Source organism: Cardiocondyla obscurior, linkage group LG04 (assembly GCF_019399895.1).
Source record: "Cardiocondyla obscurior isolate alpha-2009 linkage group LG04, Cobs3.1, whole genome shotgun sequence".
NCBI lineage: Eukaryota > Metazoa > Arthropoda > Insecta > Hymenoptera > Formicidae > Cardiocondyla > Cardiocondyla obscurior.
This window is the reverse complement of record NC_091867.1, coordinates 4,935,739-4,955,071: the sequence shown is the minus strand read 5'-3', so window position 1 is coordinate 4,955,071 and position 19,333 is coordinate 4,935,739. Positions and strand designations below refer to the sequence as shown.

The 19,333-nt window shown below is 40.9% G+C and overlaps 1 protein-coding gene across 4 annotated transcripts in view; it reads left to right on the top strand.

The window, feature by feature from the left end:
* The window catches only part of Pop2 (CCR4-NOT transcription complex subunit Pop2), an 82,625-nt gene that overhangs the window by 62,813 nt on the left and 479 nt on the right, over positions 1 to 19,333 (top strand). Inside the window, exons 1-8 of one of the 4 annotated variants that reach the window (XM_070654842.1) lie at positions 16,316 to 16,518; positions 16,931 to 17,016; positions 17,718 to 17,903; positions 18,014 to 18,173; positions 18,297 to 18,573; positions 18,642 to 18,782; positions 18,901 to 19,049; positions 19,247 to 19,332. In XM_070654842.1, coding sequence (XP_070510943.1) covers positions 17,001 to 17,016; positions 17,718 to 17,903; positions 18,014 to 18,173; positions 18,297 to 18,573; positions 18,642 to 18,782; positions 18,901 to 19,029 — 909 coding nt within the window. In that variant the 5' untranslated portion in view covers positions 16,316 to 16,518; positions 16,931 to 17,000 and the 3' untranslated portion in view covers positions 19,030 to 19,049; positions 19,247 to 19,332. Of the gene's footprint in view, positions 1 to 16,315; positions 16,519 to 16,930; positions 17,017 to 17,717; positions 17,904 to 18,013; positions 18,174 to 18,296; positions 18,574 to 18,641; positions 18,783 to 18,900; position 19,333 lie in introns of those variants that run through there. The other 3 variants (XM_070654843.1, XM_070654841.1, XM_070654844.1) reach the window with 3 other exon arrangements.

The following is a 19,333-nucleotide window of genomic DNA, read 5'->3' as shown; positions in this document are numbered from 1 at the left end:
CTCCGCCGGTGTAACAAATTTGTCCCGTCCGACGTAACGCGATACGAGAACACTCTCCTCTCCTCTCTCTCTCTTTTTTTCTTTTTTTTTTCTGTCCCACTTTGTCACGCGTTTCGAGGCATTCCTCGTTCATTCACGGCCTGTAATTAGCAATTAAGATAATTCGTCTTTATGAGCGCGCATAAAAAATTTCTTGGATAAAGCGCGCTCTTTGAGAGGCCCGACGAACTCGGCACACATTTACGCGATAATACGTCAATGTTGTAACAGAATTGCAACGTAGTTAGTTACAGTTACTGTAACAGCAACAGCGAGTAAGCAAATATCTAATAACATCTCTCCACATATGTTATGTTACATTAATTGTACATGATGTATATAATTGTTTTCTCAAGCTATTGCTCGCAGATATAATTTCAATCTGCGAGTATTCGTATAACAAGAAACAACGTTTGCATGTGCCATTGTCAGAATACCAAGTCAATGCGACCTGCACCTGCAGTTGCTCGTCGAATCTAATTACCGCCTGTTGCGCTCGCCCAAGTAACTTTTTCAGCTGCATACAAAGTAAAATTTAATGCACGTTTGAGTCGTAATTATTTTTTACATATGGCAGGGTATCGTTAGATTCACCGCGAATCAATCGCCGAACGGCACAAACCGTGCTTTCTAATATTCACCCGTTTTATTTTGCAAATAATATATTTATACGATGTTATCGCGGATTTAGGATGGCGAGTCAACCTTATCTGACCAGTTTCCTTCAATTCCTCGTAACGTAACCGTTAATCGTCGGACTTGCGCAAGCTTTCTACTATCGAAAAAAATAATAATAAAAAGTAGGATTTCCTGCGCGGTTTTTACGAGGCGTCGCCGGCCGTATTAATTTTGCGCGGGTAATGCAAAAAAGGAGCAATGAATAAATTTGAATAAGCAAAACTTCCGCTGCGTGAGAATATTAGAACGCACGCGGCACTTCTTTTGCATAATCATCTTTAACCGCAAGGACTGTAACACACAGTGGCTCGCTCAGTTATACCTCACAGTTTCGCAAATAGTGTTAATGTACAAAGTTGATGCTTAAAAAAAAATTTTTAATGAAAAAAAAAACCTGCGCGTAATGCTTCACAAGCTGTGACATGGTCAAAAAGTTACGTTTAACTTGAGTTTCCGGCGAGACTCGCGTAAACACCGCGTGAAAAAAATAAAAAAAGGACCCCGCTTACTCATTGTCGGTATTACATAGCTTGCAACTTTTCCCCGCATTCGATGATAATTCATGAGAAAGTTTAGTCCTTTCGCTCGCAGCGTCCCCCGACTGCGAGCACGCTTTTTCGTCGTCTGTAATATGCAAATTTTTTAGACTCTGTATTATCACGTCACATCACCCACATATTTCCGGATATAAATTGCTTAGCGGTTGTGATTTTTAAGTAGAACGACGGAGAAAAAGAGAAACAGGCGAGGCATTTGTGACATTTTTTTCCAGCCGAGGGGAGGGGGGACTAATTATGCTCGTTAATATTTTGCATCCTGGTCGGCTGTATAAAGCACTGGTTAAAACGTCGTCGCTGACTTGTAGGCAACGGACCTAGTCAAGCTTCATTTAGGAGACGAGGACTTTCAAAGTAGCGATAACTTTCTTTTACGATTATTCGAGGCCGGAAAATGTGATATGCGAGCGATCGTAATTCAAGCAACGATGCACTTAGGCGCGGAAAGTGCTCGAGTCTCTCTCTCGAGACGAGGAGCGACGCGTCTTTCGCGAGGGCGTTTTTTATCGTGCAATATACTTTACTGTAACATTCTGTATGACATTCCAACCAATTTGAATGCCAGATTCGAATTTCTATTAGCAGCAAACAATTTTTCCATAAAATTTTTTTAAATGAAAAATTAATAACCTGACGTGCAGCTTGTTATTAGAATAATTAAATATTAGATACACTTGATAACAGAGTTAATAGGTTCATTAATATATACGTGTGTATGTTAAATGAATCTCGTGATAATTGCGCTTTATAAGCTCCAATTCCTCATCGCAAGGTTATATCCGTATTATGTGAAGTATTTTAATCCTTGAGAATATGAGATGAGGATTACTATAGAGATATTAATAATCATATTCACGTAATGAAAAAGGAAGAGATGGAGAATGTAATTTTCTCGGGGATAATTAACATGTATCGATCAATATATTCTCAGAACTGTTTAGTTATGAGAGAGCTTCCTGTAATTTACGATATTAAAAAAAAAAAGTACTTAATAGCAATAATTATTCAAATAAGTAGTATTTATAATTATTTAATGGAAAAAATTTGTCGTTATTATAATTTTGGGAGCAAAAATCTGTTTTACCATCGCTTGTACATATAAAGAAAATTTAAAATTATATGCTTAAAAAGCTAATTCATGCGTCACTCACCAATTTTTTAAAATAGGATAAATAATATAATGTAAATGTTTAATGTGGAATGCAACAAAAATTTTCCGTCCCACTTCAACAGACTGCGGACTGTCGGTTGTACATACTTTTAATATTTTCTTTAAATACAACCGGTGTGGTTAAAAATTTTTGATGCATTCCACACATCTTTTTTTTCTCTGAAAGCAATATAATATTAGTACAAATAAATATATGTAATAGATGTATACAGGCGCGCGCCTGTATTTTAATTAAAGGTAATAAGACAATTGTCTTATTTAATTAACTAAATAAAGAATTTGTAAAAAAAAGCATGCGACTTGCCAATCTGCATGAGCACCAGAGGAGTTGTAAAATTCGGGCGGTGGCTGTAACATAAAATAAAACATATTATTGTAGACATGAATATTGGTTAATCAAATTAATAAAAAAAAAGTAAAAGGGATATTTAATAAAGATTTTATAAAATAAATTTATGCTCACCTAAGAGTTGCTCCGCCGATGCATGATGCTCCTCCTCTGAGATGGGACGTGTCGAGTCATCTTTTCGCGCACTGGAAACTCTCGCGAAATAGTCCACGACACTCACACTCATCAAATATTCACCGCACACTTTATGACATTATCACTCATAATTTAAATTATTATTAAAACACGGCACCCCGTATTATATGCGAAAACGCGAAACTGTACATTAATCACCAACAAATATTCACCGCGCACTTTATTACACTATCACTCGTAGTTTAAATTATTATAAAACAAGGAAAAATTGTTCGAATAGGACTTTAAAACTACTAAAATACGCATCGCACAATCCGGCGTAACGCGAATCTCTCAAGCAGCAGATGCCAAATAGTAATCACGTTATCGCGTGCGTTCCAGATGACTAACTCGCGCTATCTTGCAAAATAGCATGTGTCTAGCAAAATATATGGCGAACGAACGTGGGGTATACCGTTTTGTTAGTTTGTCGGCGTTAAAGCTCGCAAGCTCGCACATAAGTCGGTGCCTTCGTCGAAGTTCAAGTGAATATTTCGAGCTCGTGTCTAAGCTTTTTTTTATCCACAAGACAAAATTAGACGAGATAAAGATATGCGCCTCGGCCGCCGGTTTGCTAATGAAATTCTGCCTGCGCGACGTAATTGAGAAATGAAACGAGGTTGATGACACGCGGTGCCAATATTGGTCTTGACATTAGGCGATTATGCTCGTTATCAATCACAGCGTTCACGCACCGTCTGCACGGGATACTCTCGCGCTAGCCGCGTCGTGATCAGAGGCTTGGTGTATCCGTGGGTCACGAGGACGGTAACGGTGGCAATAATAGTAGCCGGGGCGATCCGGGCAATGATTCCGCATTGTTCTACAGCGGCAATAAATGTCAGTCGATCGCGTTCGGCCGGGCGCGACGGCCTCGCTTCTCTTTCTTCCGCCCGTGCTCCTTTTGCCGCCTCATTCGCCGGCTCAATCGCGGTCGAGAACCGTACGGTCAGGTCGTACGAGCTTTTCGAGCTTTAATGCGATCGATTTGCCGGACGGCTTACGCCCGGAAGAGAACGAGGCGCGGGCGAAGAACGGCCTGCGCCTCTCGCCCACGTCGTGAAATATGCAGTTTGATTTTTCCTCTGAAGAGTTAATTTGCGGGCAGCGTTTTTAAAGGCGATATTTTATTTCCTGCGGTTGTTGGAAAGAAACAGAGAAAGACCGCCGCATAAATCGGAGGACCGCCGACTTTTTTCACCCCCGAGACAGATAGAAGTAAAAAAAAAAAAAAAAAATCAGGAGAAAACGTAACAGTTCCGAGATACCTTTCACGAGGCGCGTATCGTGAGAGGTCGTGTAATGACGAGAATTCGAGGTACCGAGGGAGATTTCAGCCGGGGTATCAAGATTCTCGGCTCACCGAGAGTCGTTCCCAGAATCGTCGAGCGCCGGAGAGAAGATCGCGCGATAGCGGAGGAATATCTTTTGGCGATAACCATCCGTTCGCACGGTCGCCAATCTTCTCACCCGCTGACCCGATCATATTAATTAATCGCGAATCGATAGCGCGGTCCCGCGGGAAGGCCCGGTTTTTAGGAGGCGCGACGCGACGCGGCCGAGATGGATCGTAAGAAAAGCCGATGGTAACGGCGATAAGTGGGAACAGAAGAGAGATAGACGACGATGAGGAGGAAGGAGGCGGAGAAGGAGGAGGATGGTGCGGGTAAAGGAGGTTACTGCGACGAGACATCCGAGATAGATCGCGGGAGTCACTACGCGGCCTTATTACATCGTAAATTCCCGCTTAGTGATGGATAACATTAACCCATCGGCAACGACAAATTACTTAACTCCGCCGGGGTCGGGCGGCGCAGCCTCGTCGCCGTTCACCCGGAACTGGTTCTTCTTCCGCCGCGGTTCCCGCAACCTCGATCGATGCCGTGGTTGTCGAGAGTGTGTTCTCTGAACGCCCGACGTTTCGATAATGCGACAAAGTTCCAATAAACTCGCGCAGTTACAACACCTTTCGCCCGACGCTCGGGGAATTGATAATTGCGAATAATAAAAGGAATAAAATAAAATTAACAAAAGAATGAAAGTCGCATTGTTTCGACCAGGACAAATAATTTTTCTTTTTAATTGTCCCGTCTGCTGTCGTCTGCTTGCTAATGCAAATGTCATTACGTCGTAATCGAGCGTTACTGGATTAGAACGTTACGCCGTTCGGCACGCGCGGCTTTGATATCGGGCTGTAACTGAAAGACGCGCAACTCACCCCGCTGAAACTGCAGTACTTCGTGTTTACGTACGCGATGCGGTTCACGTAGGCGAGCACCGTAGCGGAGTACGTTACATCGATTTCCTCGGAGAGCCGCGACCCGCTGTAACCGGATAATTCATTAGCGATACAACCCGAGACGCCGTGAATTCGCGCAACTATTAAACATTCCACGGATTTCCCAGAAGGAGAAGGGTCCCCGAATCATTTTCCCTTGCGGTCGTTGCAGCTGCATCGCCGTTAACTGCTATACTCCATAGCTCCAGTTTCGCCGGACATGATAAGGCTTATTAAAACAGCATGGAAACGTTTCATCACGGGCAAAATAATTATCTCAGATCCCCAGGCTGCGGCGCAATAAAAATAAACGAGCGGGAATTCTTTTAACTTTGACCATCTTTCCGCGCGATACGTGACTCGAAGACAAAACAGGAAAAAAGCGATTTTAAACGATTCGAAGAGGAGAAAACTTAAATTGTTAGAAAAGTAACGGGAGCAAGAAGCGGGAAATAATATTATTCAAACGTTTCGCATTCTTGTTAAAAAAGAGAGAGAGAGAGATAGAGAAAAAGCAGAATTCCTGCAGCTTCGACATGTACATCGATGATTTAATAATATGTAGCGTCAGGGCGATAAGAAGCGAATAGCTACCTGCGCACAGCGAGAAAATCGCCGACAAATCCAAGTATCGAGCGTGCCATTTATCATAACGTGATAGGTCAGAAACGTGTACAACCGGATATTACACGCAACTCGAATAAATAATATAAGAGTAAAAAGCATCAACGCCAGAAGAAAGTTTCAAGTCTGCGCGGGAGGTAAGGAAAAATTGCGATAGGACTGTTATTAGCGATTTCTATGACAGGCGGACAAACGACGCGGGTAATAAACCTACGAAATTATTATTTTCCAAGCGCGGGCCTGCGAGACGGTCAGTCCTTAAATCACGAACGCGTCCCTTTAAACCGGCTCTGATCCGGGCTTAGCTTCCCGTCATTAAAATATTAAAGAAGTTTCAAACCGCAGAGGCAACGCACGTAAGATAGAGAACTTTTGAAGGAGTTTGCAACATTTATGGAGCCTCATATTAACGTTACGTCAGTTTATTTCAGAAAGCGCTGGAAATTATGACATACGTAGCCGCGAAACCCCGCGAATTTAGGAACACAAAGTGAGATGTATGCCGCACGTTCTATTTGATATTAATATCATTGTAATGCGGCCGATATTTCGTAAGCCCTCGGCGGTTGAAAGTGAGACACGCGCGGCCAAATAAAATGTCCCTTTACCGGTTTCCGCTAATTTAAAACACCAACGTGTAAGCAATATCAATTAACACGTTGGATAATGAATTGGCGGAGATGTGTTTTTCAGTTGATTTAATGCGCAAATGGAAATGCCGAATCGCGATATTATCAAAATACTGAATCAACAAAATTTTACGTATCGTCAAGTAAAACGCGGTAGAATTGTTCTCTCATTTTTGTCGAATAATAACTAATTGCTCGTCGATAACTTCATCCGTACGATCGACATTTCGTTCAACGAGATGATAAAGTAGCGGAATTTATTACGGTACAATAATCAATCACGTGTAGATCTTATTTAAAAAAAAAAGAAAAAAAAAGTATCTAAAATTCTATCGCATTAACTTTAAGTAGTTTTCGGAATGGAAAAAGAACACTTTGTTACCCTTTTTTTGTTTAAATAAAAATTACTAACCGCATATATTTAATCACATTAGAAAGAACACTTCTATTTTAGAAGAATTACCTCGGAAGTGCAATAACCTTCGAGATTTCTAATTATTGTCCCACCGAATGATCGAAATCGGACGGAAGTAGAAGTTTGCATAGCTGCAGCGTACGTTCTTAAGATACCTGAAGGAACTCACCGCCGATAGACTTCGCGATCTCGTTAGGAGTGAATCTCCGAACGCAAATGGCCGTTCGTTCATTTGCTCGAGCCAGATCGCCTCTGATAAGCGCGCCAGCCCACAGCCGTCGTCATATCTCGTGAGGTTTCGATAAAGATCTTTCGCCGCAGCGTGCGGTTCAGTACAATGCAAACTTAATTAAATGGAACCTTACTGTTGTCGTCGTCGTCGTCGTCGTCGTCGTCGTCGTCGTCGACGTCGTCGCCGTCGTCGCCGTCGTCGCCGTCGTTGTCGTAGTCGTAGTTCTCTTCGTCGTCATTGTCAACCTCGTTCCAGGTAGCGGTAAGCTGGTAGACTTCGACAGAAAAGCGTTGGGCGATACGATACGCAAGAACGGAGCGAACAATGCCGAGAATACTACCGGTCTAGATGTGTTTCCCCGTCATTGATATCGGTCCGTCTCTGTGAAAGAGGCTTCACTTGAATTTATATCTGAGACGAACGCAAGCGCGCACGGATGCCGACTGTCTAGAATTCTAGATGTTAGAAACGGGCGACGCTTCTCGGGCCGCGCGAAGTGCATTGAACGCGACGGCGTCGAACTCGAGATCCAGTTTCCCAAAGCCGCGCGAATCCTGCCTACATGGTAATGTGCGCCGTTTCCACCAGCATTCAGCGTCGTCGAAACTCGTGAGAGTCGTTAGGGGATCGCGTTCGGATTCTCCGATTTCACGAACTCAATCGAGCCGGTTGTTCTCGCGCGGCTGATAATCCACGCACCCGGCGTCTCTTCAACGCCTCGACGAGCCACCGCAAAGAGATACGGCTATTAAGTGCGTCGGTGACATTAATACGTATTCGCACAAGTGAGCCGCGATCGTAAAAAGAAGGAAGTCACTGACGTGTAAGGAGTGTACAAGCACACGCGGATATGCGAGCCGACTGAAGAATTCAATTACGAGCCCGCGATGTAATTATTAACCGAGCGGCAATCAATTATCGAGTACGGATTATCGTTTCCGGACATTTAGCACCTCGCTAACGATCGATAAAAAAAAATATATAAACAAACCAAAGAGAAAGAGAGAGCAAGAGAGGAATGAACAAATACGCGTATGGCGCGCCGCGCAATTTCCACACACGTTATTGTGTATATTGGCTCTTAGGGTGCACGTGATCGTTATGGAAGCTGTGCATTAAATAATCAACATTTTTCACGTATACTCGTAATTCGTTGAATGTACGCGGCAGTATCGCGTATCGGAAGTAATGCAGTCCCCTACATTTGTCGCGGGATATATTATTTTAAACGTAATATTATCAATACGTTATTTCGCACAATATAGAACGGAGCATACTAATGATGTTGTACAAATTGGGCGATATTTAGCGCGCCGGTGCACGTATGACGAGCAACAAATTATATGAAAATGTACCATTCGTTTGCCGTGCATTAAATTAATTAGAAGCTTTAATTAATTTTGATTTTTCCCATCGACAAGTTATACACACTTCGTTCGTGGAAATGAATTTATTCGGTATTTTATCAAATTCTACTGCGCGAACTATCATATCCAAGTTGCGCGCTTTATTACGAACGCCCGTCATTGTACAACCCGCGCGTACCTCAGCGCGGCAGCAAATCTCACAAACGAGCTTTATTCATTTGTGAAATTAAATTAAAATTTAACAGTCACTTCTCGCAAGTTTGCGCGATATTTTATTTGCCCTGCAAAATCTTTCAGTTAACCCCCCCCCCTTCAATTTTCCACGTCGCCGTAATTAAAACTCGGATTGAATATCAGATCTTTCTCTCGAAGCAGAAGCCTGTCTTTACTAATACGATTACGATTATTAATTTAATTTTACAACGAAATTTTCAGTCGAGCTAATATATACATGTATATGTATACATATATAAAGTGAATTCGTGACCCATTTCCGCGCGGCACAAATCTCCTTTGGAACAGAGAGCGTATACGGTAATTCCCGATGAATACCGCCACATCTGGCCGCTCTCATCTAAGCAGCCAATGTCGTTCGCATTCGATAGACGAGCGCGCGGGGTGCGCGCGGGACCGTTTAATTGCCGTTGACCAAACGTCACAAGCGACACGCCGATCGAGCAAGTGGCTCACCTGCCAAATTATGCCCGTTCCTCCCACGGGCTGTGGACCTCGCATGCAAATCACTCGTACGTCGTCTTGCCAGTACGAGCTCAGCACAATTCGCCATGCACTGAATTGCCGGCGTGGCCGGCGTTGCGGCTGCCGGTGCACGGTCCGGTGCAAGAGGAAGCTGTAAATCAAGTGCGAGCGACTTCGAAGACTTCGCGGCCGCGTGAAGCTCGATTATCGCCTCGATCTCCAAACGAGCTGAACGATTTATTCTGTACACACATAGAAATAATTAAGAACAGTGACGCCGACAATCGCGCGAGTGTATGATAAGAAAAAGAAAAAAAAAAGAAAAAAAACAAGGCATACGAAAGTGTATCACGTTTTGTTATCGGCGAACTGTCGCAAGGCTGCATTCTCGATTTTCGACAGCCTCACGTAATACACCGCAGTTCGTTAGGTATATACAGAAAAATAAAATTTTACGAGACACACAAAACGAAAGGTTGTGGGGGATTACGCTGAATGAAACGAATAGTTATCTCGAGAGAAATATTACCTTGTTAATCGACATTTAATTTCCCCTCCCGCCCCGCAAAATAATCAGATATGAAATGTCTTGGGTTACTTGCTTGAAGGAGAATTAAATGGGATTCTAGGTTCAATATCTCCAATATTATTTCAGATATATTTCTCATATTTCACTTTAGCGCAATTAACTTTGCCGATCGATATCGCGCTGCTCTGATAGAATAACTATTCCGTAAGACATACTCGGCTTTCACGGCGAAGATTATATCACACATCTGGCGGCATAGGCGTACAGAATCTATCAGAGATATTAAATTACCTGTAACTTCAATTTCCAGTCTACGTAAGCGAAAAGTCATTCTCGATTCGAGTAATCTCTTCCATTTTTGCAACGGCCGAGCAACAATATTTTCCGCTCTCGCGTAGCAACTGAAATAACACTTTTCCCTTCTAAGATTATTTGGTAAGATGAAACTGACCTAGTTGATGGTAGGACCGGCCGATCTTTATAAAGCCCCGAGTGTCTAAGAGCGAATATGTTTTTCAAGGGCTTCGAGTAGGGATCGTATTGAAACAGGTGGCGACCGGCTTACCTTGAACGCCGGACGAAAAATTGCACCTGTTCCTCCGTGCTTCGTGATACTCTTATTCCCGCCGAAATCACGAACGAGATGAATTCGGCCGTGAGAGTTAACTTTCGAGAACGCCCGGCCTACTAATTTTCGGCTTTATCACATCCCTACACCTGCGACTTTTTAAGCGCGTTAAAAGCAAATGAAAATTACATCGCATCGATAATTATGCATTGTCATAATTATAAGTAATGAGAACGCGATAATAATTACGATGCTGCGATAAGCACAATGGCAATTACGATTCCATTATGTAGAAAATCCACCGCGAGAGAGAAACGAAAGAAGTTTAGTGCCCACATCGGCGAACTCTTATGCTTTTTATCAAAGCTACGCTTGTAATTACCATGATATCGCGTCTTACCTAACGAGAGCCTCTCTCTGCGAAGCCCCGAAGATAATCTTCTTGCTGGCTGAGAAGCGTATCCGCCAGATAAGAGAATCTTGTATACCGTTGGATTAAATCGCGTCAGAAGCAATAAATCTTGTTATTGTAGCTGCCCGAGAGATGTGACTTCCACGTTTCTCGGTCTCTCGGATCAAGAGTCAGGCTGACCGAGCGCCGTAATTCAATATAAAAATACAAAATTGTATCGGCAGTTATCGTCGACCGTTTTTATTTTTACACGTTTATAAATAAACGGCCGGAATACAACGGCGACAACGTTTAATATCGATGCATAGCACAAGCTGGCAGAAGTATTTTCTATTTTTATCTCGGGGAAGAGACGCGGTCCAATTCTGGAGGAAGTTTCGCAGCTCCGATTTCGCGGATGTCGCGAGGAACTGCTGTCGAAAGTACGCGAAATTAAAATACATTTCCGAAATCGGATGCGATCCGTATCGGAAGCTGCGGCCATTGTACGCGGCCGGATATTTTCTCGGTGTTAATCGCGAGCCAATCCGCAATTAATATCCACCCGAACGACGTCCATTGTTTAGACAAGAGTAATGCTCGTCGCAATGGCCAGGTAAGGAAGTCTAGTTTCACCGATCCAGACAATGGCGCGGCGTGGGACCGCGACGGTACGAACTGTATAATATTATCGTAAAACACCCGTTACCGGTATACCGGCGACGTTCATTAAATCATGAAGGTATCGATCGCGATGCACGCGTAGCGACATTATCGCTATCGTTCATTCGCATTCGTTTCGTCGTTGTAACTACTCGCGTTGCGCGGTATCGCCCACTTCTGCGATTAGTTATATAATAAATTACGCTTTCTAACGACGCTTATACTTCCAACTTTGTATAATTTTACACATATTTATTAACATAGTTAAAAAAAAAAAAAAAAAAGTAATGTGCTCATATTCGCAATGAGCGTGCGAAGCGATTCGTGGATTTTAAATAAATATTTCTCGATTAGATTTGCTTTCGCAGATTCGAGCAAATAGTTCGCACGGGGTCGTAACTATTAATTGTTCAGAAAGCGGGTAATGACTCGGTTTTCCGTGCTCGATGAAAGAACCTCGATTGTATGCAAATCGCGATTGCATTAATAAGCTGACGTTAGAAATCGGCGGACGCCGAATTCCTTGAGGCTTACTGGATTCTTACGTAAGCTGGAGAACGGCCCACTTTGGAGAGAGGCGCAACGGCTGGCGGCTCCCCGTTCTTGATGTTGTTGCCCGTGGTTTTTCGTTCGTTCCTAACGATAACGGTCGAACAAAGAGCCGAGGTATCGGACGTAACAGGCACTAGGGTTCAGCGACGGCCGATTGCCCGAAGCTAGTATCGATAAGTGGTACAGCGCGAGCGGTACGGAGAACGGTTTGGGAGGCTGTATGCGAAGGTCCTCTTTATGACGGTAAAAAGGAAGAATACTCTTGCACAAGGGGGGAAAAAAAAGGCGAAAGATAGAGGACGGGAGCTCCGTATGTAAGCGAAAAAATGACGCTGTTGTTACGCGAGGGAGATCACGAGTAGGTATATGTATAATATCGCTTATGTGCGCGCGGTTAACTTCGAGGGTGGTATGCCGCTATGTTTCGCGTATTAGATTCGATATATTTAAAAGCACTGCAAGAATAATTAGTTGGATGTCTGTATTTTGAATGACAGACGAAAGAGAAACGAAACAAAATGCACATTTTGTACGTGTAAAAATATTTAATGTCGAATCGATTCCTTGTTCCTATGAGAATCTCATTCGTTGCACTTCGGTGTAGGTTAATAGCTCTGCATTAAGGAAAGATATGCCCCGTTTATTTTGCACTTTAATATACAAGCAAAAACCGTTAAAAACTGGCATTTCCGGCGATATCGGCGCAATATCTCTCCGCCGCCCTGCTGCTCGATAAATTCCAACTGGCACACGAAGGGAAGAAAGCCGAAACCACGAAATATTCCTCGAGTTTATCGCGAGCATTTATTGGCCGCGGGTTTCCTCGTACTTTCTCATCGCCGTTGTTATATAATTCACGCGTTGCTTAGTACACGTTTAAGGAGCGTTTAAGAATACCTCGTGTGATAGTCGGCTGCTGACACGTCGAGCGTGCGCGAGTTAATGTATTCCACAGGCAATCATTGGCGGTGCCTTGTTATATGTAAATCACCATTCTCCCAGCGGGGATGGATCGCTCGGAATCAATCTGTATCGGGGCTGTGAAAGCGGATTTTGGACGTATTTTTTTACAGCGTTTTTCCAATGTTTTATCAAATGTCCGTCGAAATATTTGTAAATCAAGCGCTTTAAAACGCTTTAATAAAAACGCCACAAAGTTTTCAAGTTAAATTTGGCCGACGGGGAGATTACCGAAACCGTAAATGTAGCGCAAAACTTTTCGAGCAATCGCGAAAACGGTCTGACTCAGAATTGCAGTTCCGCAACGCTTCTATTTTCCGAGACACGCACCGTGTAACAGTCAGTCGCAAGTCCGAAGACGTTCGTATACGTGATGCTTGATACATTGAGAATGACGCTTTTGCGCGCGATGGGATAATTCACGCGATAGTATCGCGCCCTTCGAGGAGGCAGGGCGAGGAGAGGCGATAGGGATGAAACTGCTATGTAGCCGAAGTAGCGGAAGTTACCCTGAGCTACCTGACACCCGCTACGGAGTTTGCGGCAAACTAATTTCGTAAACCTTCCGATAACCGACGCATTTAATCGATGCCGCCCGCGAAATGAACCTGTCGCTTGGATTTTATGGCGTGACACTTAAATCCGAGACGGCGGGACAAGAGGCTTCCTCGCCTGCACGCCGTCTTTTAAGAGATTTTCAATGTCCATTTTGAACACCTGCAGAAAAATTGATAAACTCTTAGATGAGAAAAATTGTTACAAGTAACTTTAGTCTTGGCAAGTAAATGTCGATTTTTCTGCAAAGAAGTATATCTTATGTAAATTAAAATTTTTTAATTTTAGAAATTATATTTAACATTTTAGCGCAGTTTTTTTTTTAATCTGAATTGCGTTTGGGTTTCGTAACAGATATAAAATACAATAATTCTTTTTATGTGTTCACTAGTGCAACGTTCTCGACAATTGAATCACGAGAAATAAAACTCGTATCTGAAGACAAATATTATCTGAATTTCTTACTTAAGTCGATAAATGTGACGAATATGTCAGAAATATCAAATTGATTATTTGTTGAACCGTATCTATCTATTGAACTGTATCGTGTATCGAAACTGGCTTCAGCCGAGTTTTTCAATATAAACTACGGGTTTTAGATAAATGGTAGGAAACACGATTTCTCTTGTCAGGATTTAGAATGTAAAAATTACTGGTATGTGCGTATATCTTATAATGCACAATTTAAGCTGAGCAATTGCGTTTGACCGTGACGAAAACGAACTGCTAGTGTCGGTTCTTAGACTGGCACGTGCACCTAATTTTGCGATTGATACCTTTCCTTCACACGTTTATCGCTAATTTAGGCCCACGTTAAAACTTAGTCATTATCCCATTATCGGAGTTGTTATTCCCTAAGAAAACCAAAAAGAAAATGATAAACGATGCTGACTGTATGCACAATAAAAAAAATATCGTGAATGTTACATAGACGCATCGCGTTATCTACTTAAAAAAAACTTGTTACGCAAATAAGATTAGACTTTAATATCTTATTCATAAAGATAATCCCTCCTCTCGCGTAAATTATATTCTATATAAAAGGCGCGCAGTGTTTAGATGGGATTTCAACTTTCCAGATTAGTACGTAACCGATCGTCGCCAACAAGATTTTCGGTAATATTAACTCGGTGACGCGAGTGCCGTCAAAATATTACCACGCAGGTGAAAATGGATTTTAAACCGCGTTTGTTACTTCTGTTTGTTGTCATCGGCATTTTGACGCGTGAAATCGTGGCTGACCAACCATCGCGTAAGCATTTCACAGCATTTTTACATTAAGTTAGGCGCAGAGCTTCATTACAATTCAAATTTCGTTGAAACATACTCTGCGCTGATTTAAATTTAGGGCAAGAAATACTTAAAATTATTAAATATAACTTTGTGCGTTACGGTGAGAACGTTGACAAAGAGTTTTCGCTGTATATAATTTAATGCAACTCCGCGTCTGTTTTACAGTTTGCCTGTTGCCCGTGGAACAGGGTACTTGCAAAGCGTACATAACAAGATATGCGTACAATTCAGCCACGGGACAATGCCAGCGATTCATATATACCGGCTGCAATGGAAACGCAAACAATTTCAAGAGTACGTCCGCGTGTGAGGAGACATGTAAAAATGTATAATGGTTAGATAAAAATGCTGAGCAAAAAGTCTCGTGAAGATTTAACGAGAAACTTATTGCGCGCTTTATTTTTACGTTGATAACAGTTACAGTAATTTTCGCATCGTATAATTAAATGTGAATGCAAATAAGAACTTGGTGTGCTTACATTGCCACTTTTTCTTTCATCCTTCTCCATTGGCTTTTCTAGTAATATTAAAATTATAATTGCTGAACGATTTAAAAAGTATCATGACTTTTAACATCAGGCGTACCACGGCTCTCATTTATTTATTATTACTTAGATTGTTGCGCTACGATACTTTTGCGTCCGTTGTTTTCTATTCTTTTAAATCATTTTAGTACTTTATTCTGTCATTAAAATTAACACGCATCTGAGTTGGATAAAAAAAATTCTTTTTTAACTAAGAAAGCGGCCTTTAAACGAGAGAGAATATTAAATATGAAGGCATTACCGCGTTCCACTTTCATGGCGCGAAATCACGTTGTCACAATCGATGGTCGCCATTATTTCTTTCGATAGGAAGGTATTAGGTTCCATCAGTGTACGCTTGATCGCTTCCGGCCCTTTCAATTTGCAGCGGCAAAGACGATCACTTTGTGATCTGCATAACTTAGAATAACTTCCCGCACGAACGAGATAGATAGATACCGTGGAGGAAGTTGCTCTAAGTTATGTAGTAGGGACAACTTGCCGCGTATATCGCTCGGCGGTTTTACCGCGAGGAAAACATCCTACGTAATGTATGAAGAATAATAAAGAATCTAGCAGGGGGAGAGAGGGGTAAAAGTTATGCGTTAATCTCTAGAATAAGCCAATCCATCATATTTTCCATCACGGCGAAGGACTGTAAATTATCCGCAATAAAATTATATAAAATGCACGTGCGATTTATAATAAAATTTCTCTTTCCGCAGAAACAACGTGAAAATAATTTTTCGAATTATTTTTTAATTATTCTGATCATTGTCTTTAGATATAAAAAAAAATGGTGCGAGAAAAATTAACTGTTAACAATTTTTATCAATGCTAATACGATTTAATAGATAATTTTAATTATAAAATTACTTTTAAACAATTAATTATAAAATTAATCTATTTTTTTCTTTTTTTGTATTTTATGTCGCAATTCACGATTCGCACGGTTCTTACTCGTTATTGTCGACGTGCTTTTTCGCTAGTAACTTCCTGCGGTATCCGCTTAGAGGGCATTAGCTCACGGGATGCATTTTTCATCCCGGGTTGCCGTGCTGTCTCTGCGCGTAATACTGGCGACTGTGGCGCTCTTGTCTCGTATCGCGCGTACCGAGAGCTCCGCCGAGCCTCAGGCACCAGGCACAGAGGAAGTCGTTTGAACCGTTCATGATTTGACACGGCAGGATTGCGGGCCCGAAGGTGCAAAGCCTCGATTGGATCGTTACGCGCGTCACACGTTGCGGACCTGGGAATCATCATACTGCAAGGTACGAAGTGTCCGCGTCGTGCTGCCTGCGTGCTTCGTAGACGACGTCCTCGACTCGGTCCCTCGGCGAGACACACATAACCCTTCGCAGCGCCCTACCAGAGGCACTTGCCCGACAAACCCACGAGTTCCGTCGTTCTCCGGCATCGCTTCTGTACGCGCGTCCACTCGCGTCCCCGCACCGGCCCGCGTTTTACCGCCGCGCGATTGTCCACTGTGATGATCTGTTGTTGTTTACTCGCGATCCATAACCTGCCTTCTAACCGAACGACTGAGGTCTACGTCTAGCCGTTACTTCCGCGTAATACCTAGCTCTTAAATGATGCAGGCAACACTCCGTAGTTTCTCGATCACTAAACTTTGTAGGCATTTGTATAGGTGGTTGTTTCACCGATCGTTTCATATATTTCCAGTGATATGAAGAAGGAAAGGCCGTGACGGAGGGAATTTGCAGACAAGAGTAGCCCCGGTGAATGCAGAAACATGCCTTCAGCTACCGGTACGTGAAACGTATTAGTTTGATTTTTGTTCGCGAGATGCAATAAGTTGTATTAATATTTGTAATAATGCCTTGTAATGTAAAAGTTGTGCTTACTAGCATCAGGAGCATTAGAAGTGAAATCCTTATATCTGGTTGATAAATAAAGAACATACACGTTACAGGAATATGGAAGCAAAGTAAATAAAGGCAAGTTTCAAGTGGATGAAAGTATAAGTGTAATAAAAGGAATATCACATACAATAATGTATTAGTACTAAATGAAACAATTGGAAAACGTGCATTTTATACTGTCAGTGCCAGAGAAGATGTGCCTATTTCTGAAGAATGCATATCTTGGAAGCTGTACTGCAAAAAATTCTGTTTAGCATTTGAAAACTTGGTAGATAAATAATTGATAAAAAATTATGTAATTACATTTCAAATAAAGAAGTCATTCTTTAGGGGATGTTTTTATAATTTTATATAGATAGTGTGAATATTTAATTAATTCTATAAACTTTAAAAGAAACTAGTTTGAATTGATCTCACTTTCATGTTCCTGGTATTTAAATTACAATAATATATAAAACTTAATGGTTGCATTTTATATATGTATTTTATCATATAAAGTTAATATTGAACTAAGGAGTCAACGAACAACATTGAATATTTTTATGTTATATATTTAACAATATTATTTGCTCATAAAAAAATTGTAGGTGGGACCAACCAAATAGGGCAGCAGAAGGGGGGAGGGACTATGCCCAGTAATGAAGAATGTGGAATCAGAGATGTATGGGGACACAATCTAGAAGAAGAATTTCGTACAATTCGTCAAGTCGTGCAACAATATCAGTATATCGCAATGGACACAGAATTTCCGGGTGTTGTAGCTAGGCCTATTGGTAACAATACATTTTTTTTTTAGATTTTATACAAATTTTACAATATGTCGCTTGTAAATATATTACCAATTGCAATTTTTTGTTTGTTTGTTTTGTTTTGTTTGAAACAGGAGAATTCAGAACTAATGCCGACTATCAATACCAGCTCTTACGTTGCAATGTAGATCTTTTGCGAATAATTCAACTTGGTCTCACATTTCTTGATGAGTCGGGGAATACGCCAGGTGGTAGCTATACAACATGGCAGTTTAATTTTAAATTTAACTTACAGTAAGTTTATATTATTTATATTACGATTTATATAATTCTTAGTTTTAAAATAATTACATTAAAATTTTTTTCTCTTTTTTTAATAACTCAGGTAATAAGATATGTACGTTTTGTTGTTTCTAGTGAAGATATGTATGCACAGGATAGTATAGATATGCTACAAAATAGTGGTATACAGTTCAAAAAACACGAAGAGGAGGGCATTGATCCTTTAGAATTTGCCGAACTATTAATGACATCAGGAATTGTTCTTGTTGATGACATAAAATGGCTATCTTTTCATTCTGGCTACGACTTCGGTTATTTATTGAAACTTCTGACAGATCAGAAATTGCCACAAGAGGAAAGTGAATTTTTCGAGCTTCTTAGGATATATTTCCCAACGATATATGATGTAAAAGTAAGTTTTTTTAAATAAAATTAATTAAAATATACAAGTAATAATATGTTTTTATAATATATTTATAGTACTTAATGAAATCGTGCAAGAACCTAAAAGGCGGTTTACAAGAAGTGGCAGAACAACTGGAAATTCAGAGAGTAGGTCCCCAACATCAAGCCGGATCCGATTCTCTTCTTACTGGGATGGTATTTTTTAAGATGCGAGAAGTAAGTACAATGTATAAGACGTAAATTATCAAGTATTATGAATAATTAATATAATAATAAATTTTAAAAAATGAATATAATAATGAAGAATTAAATTTACTTTTAATTCTTATTCCAGATGTTTTTTGAAGATAATATTGATGATGCAAAGTACTGTGGGCACTTATACGGCTTGGGAACATCGTTTGTCATGAATGGGTCTGGCGGATATATGGACAGTAATGGAGATAATGCCTCGACATCGTAATATTAAAGAAAGAATCAATCGTAAGAAAGATTATTTCATTACAAATAAAATGTTGTAAAAAAGTCTTTTCATTTAATGATGAAGTGTATGGTTCATATTTGCAATATTATATTGACATAGGTTCTACAAGGCAATTTAGACATGTCTCTTTAAGATCTCTCCTTTTTTTTAATTTTTTTTTTTATGTTATTTTGGATTCTTTCTGTAACTTTTATAGATTTCTTCTGTGATACGTACTATCAATCGAAAAGATTTACAACACTGAACAACATGAAAAATGTAATATACTTTTTTTTGTAAACAT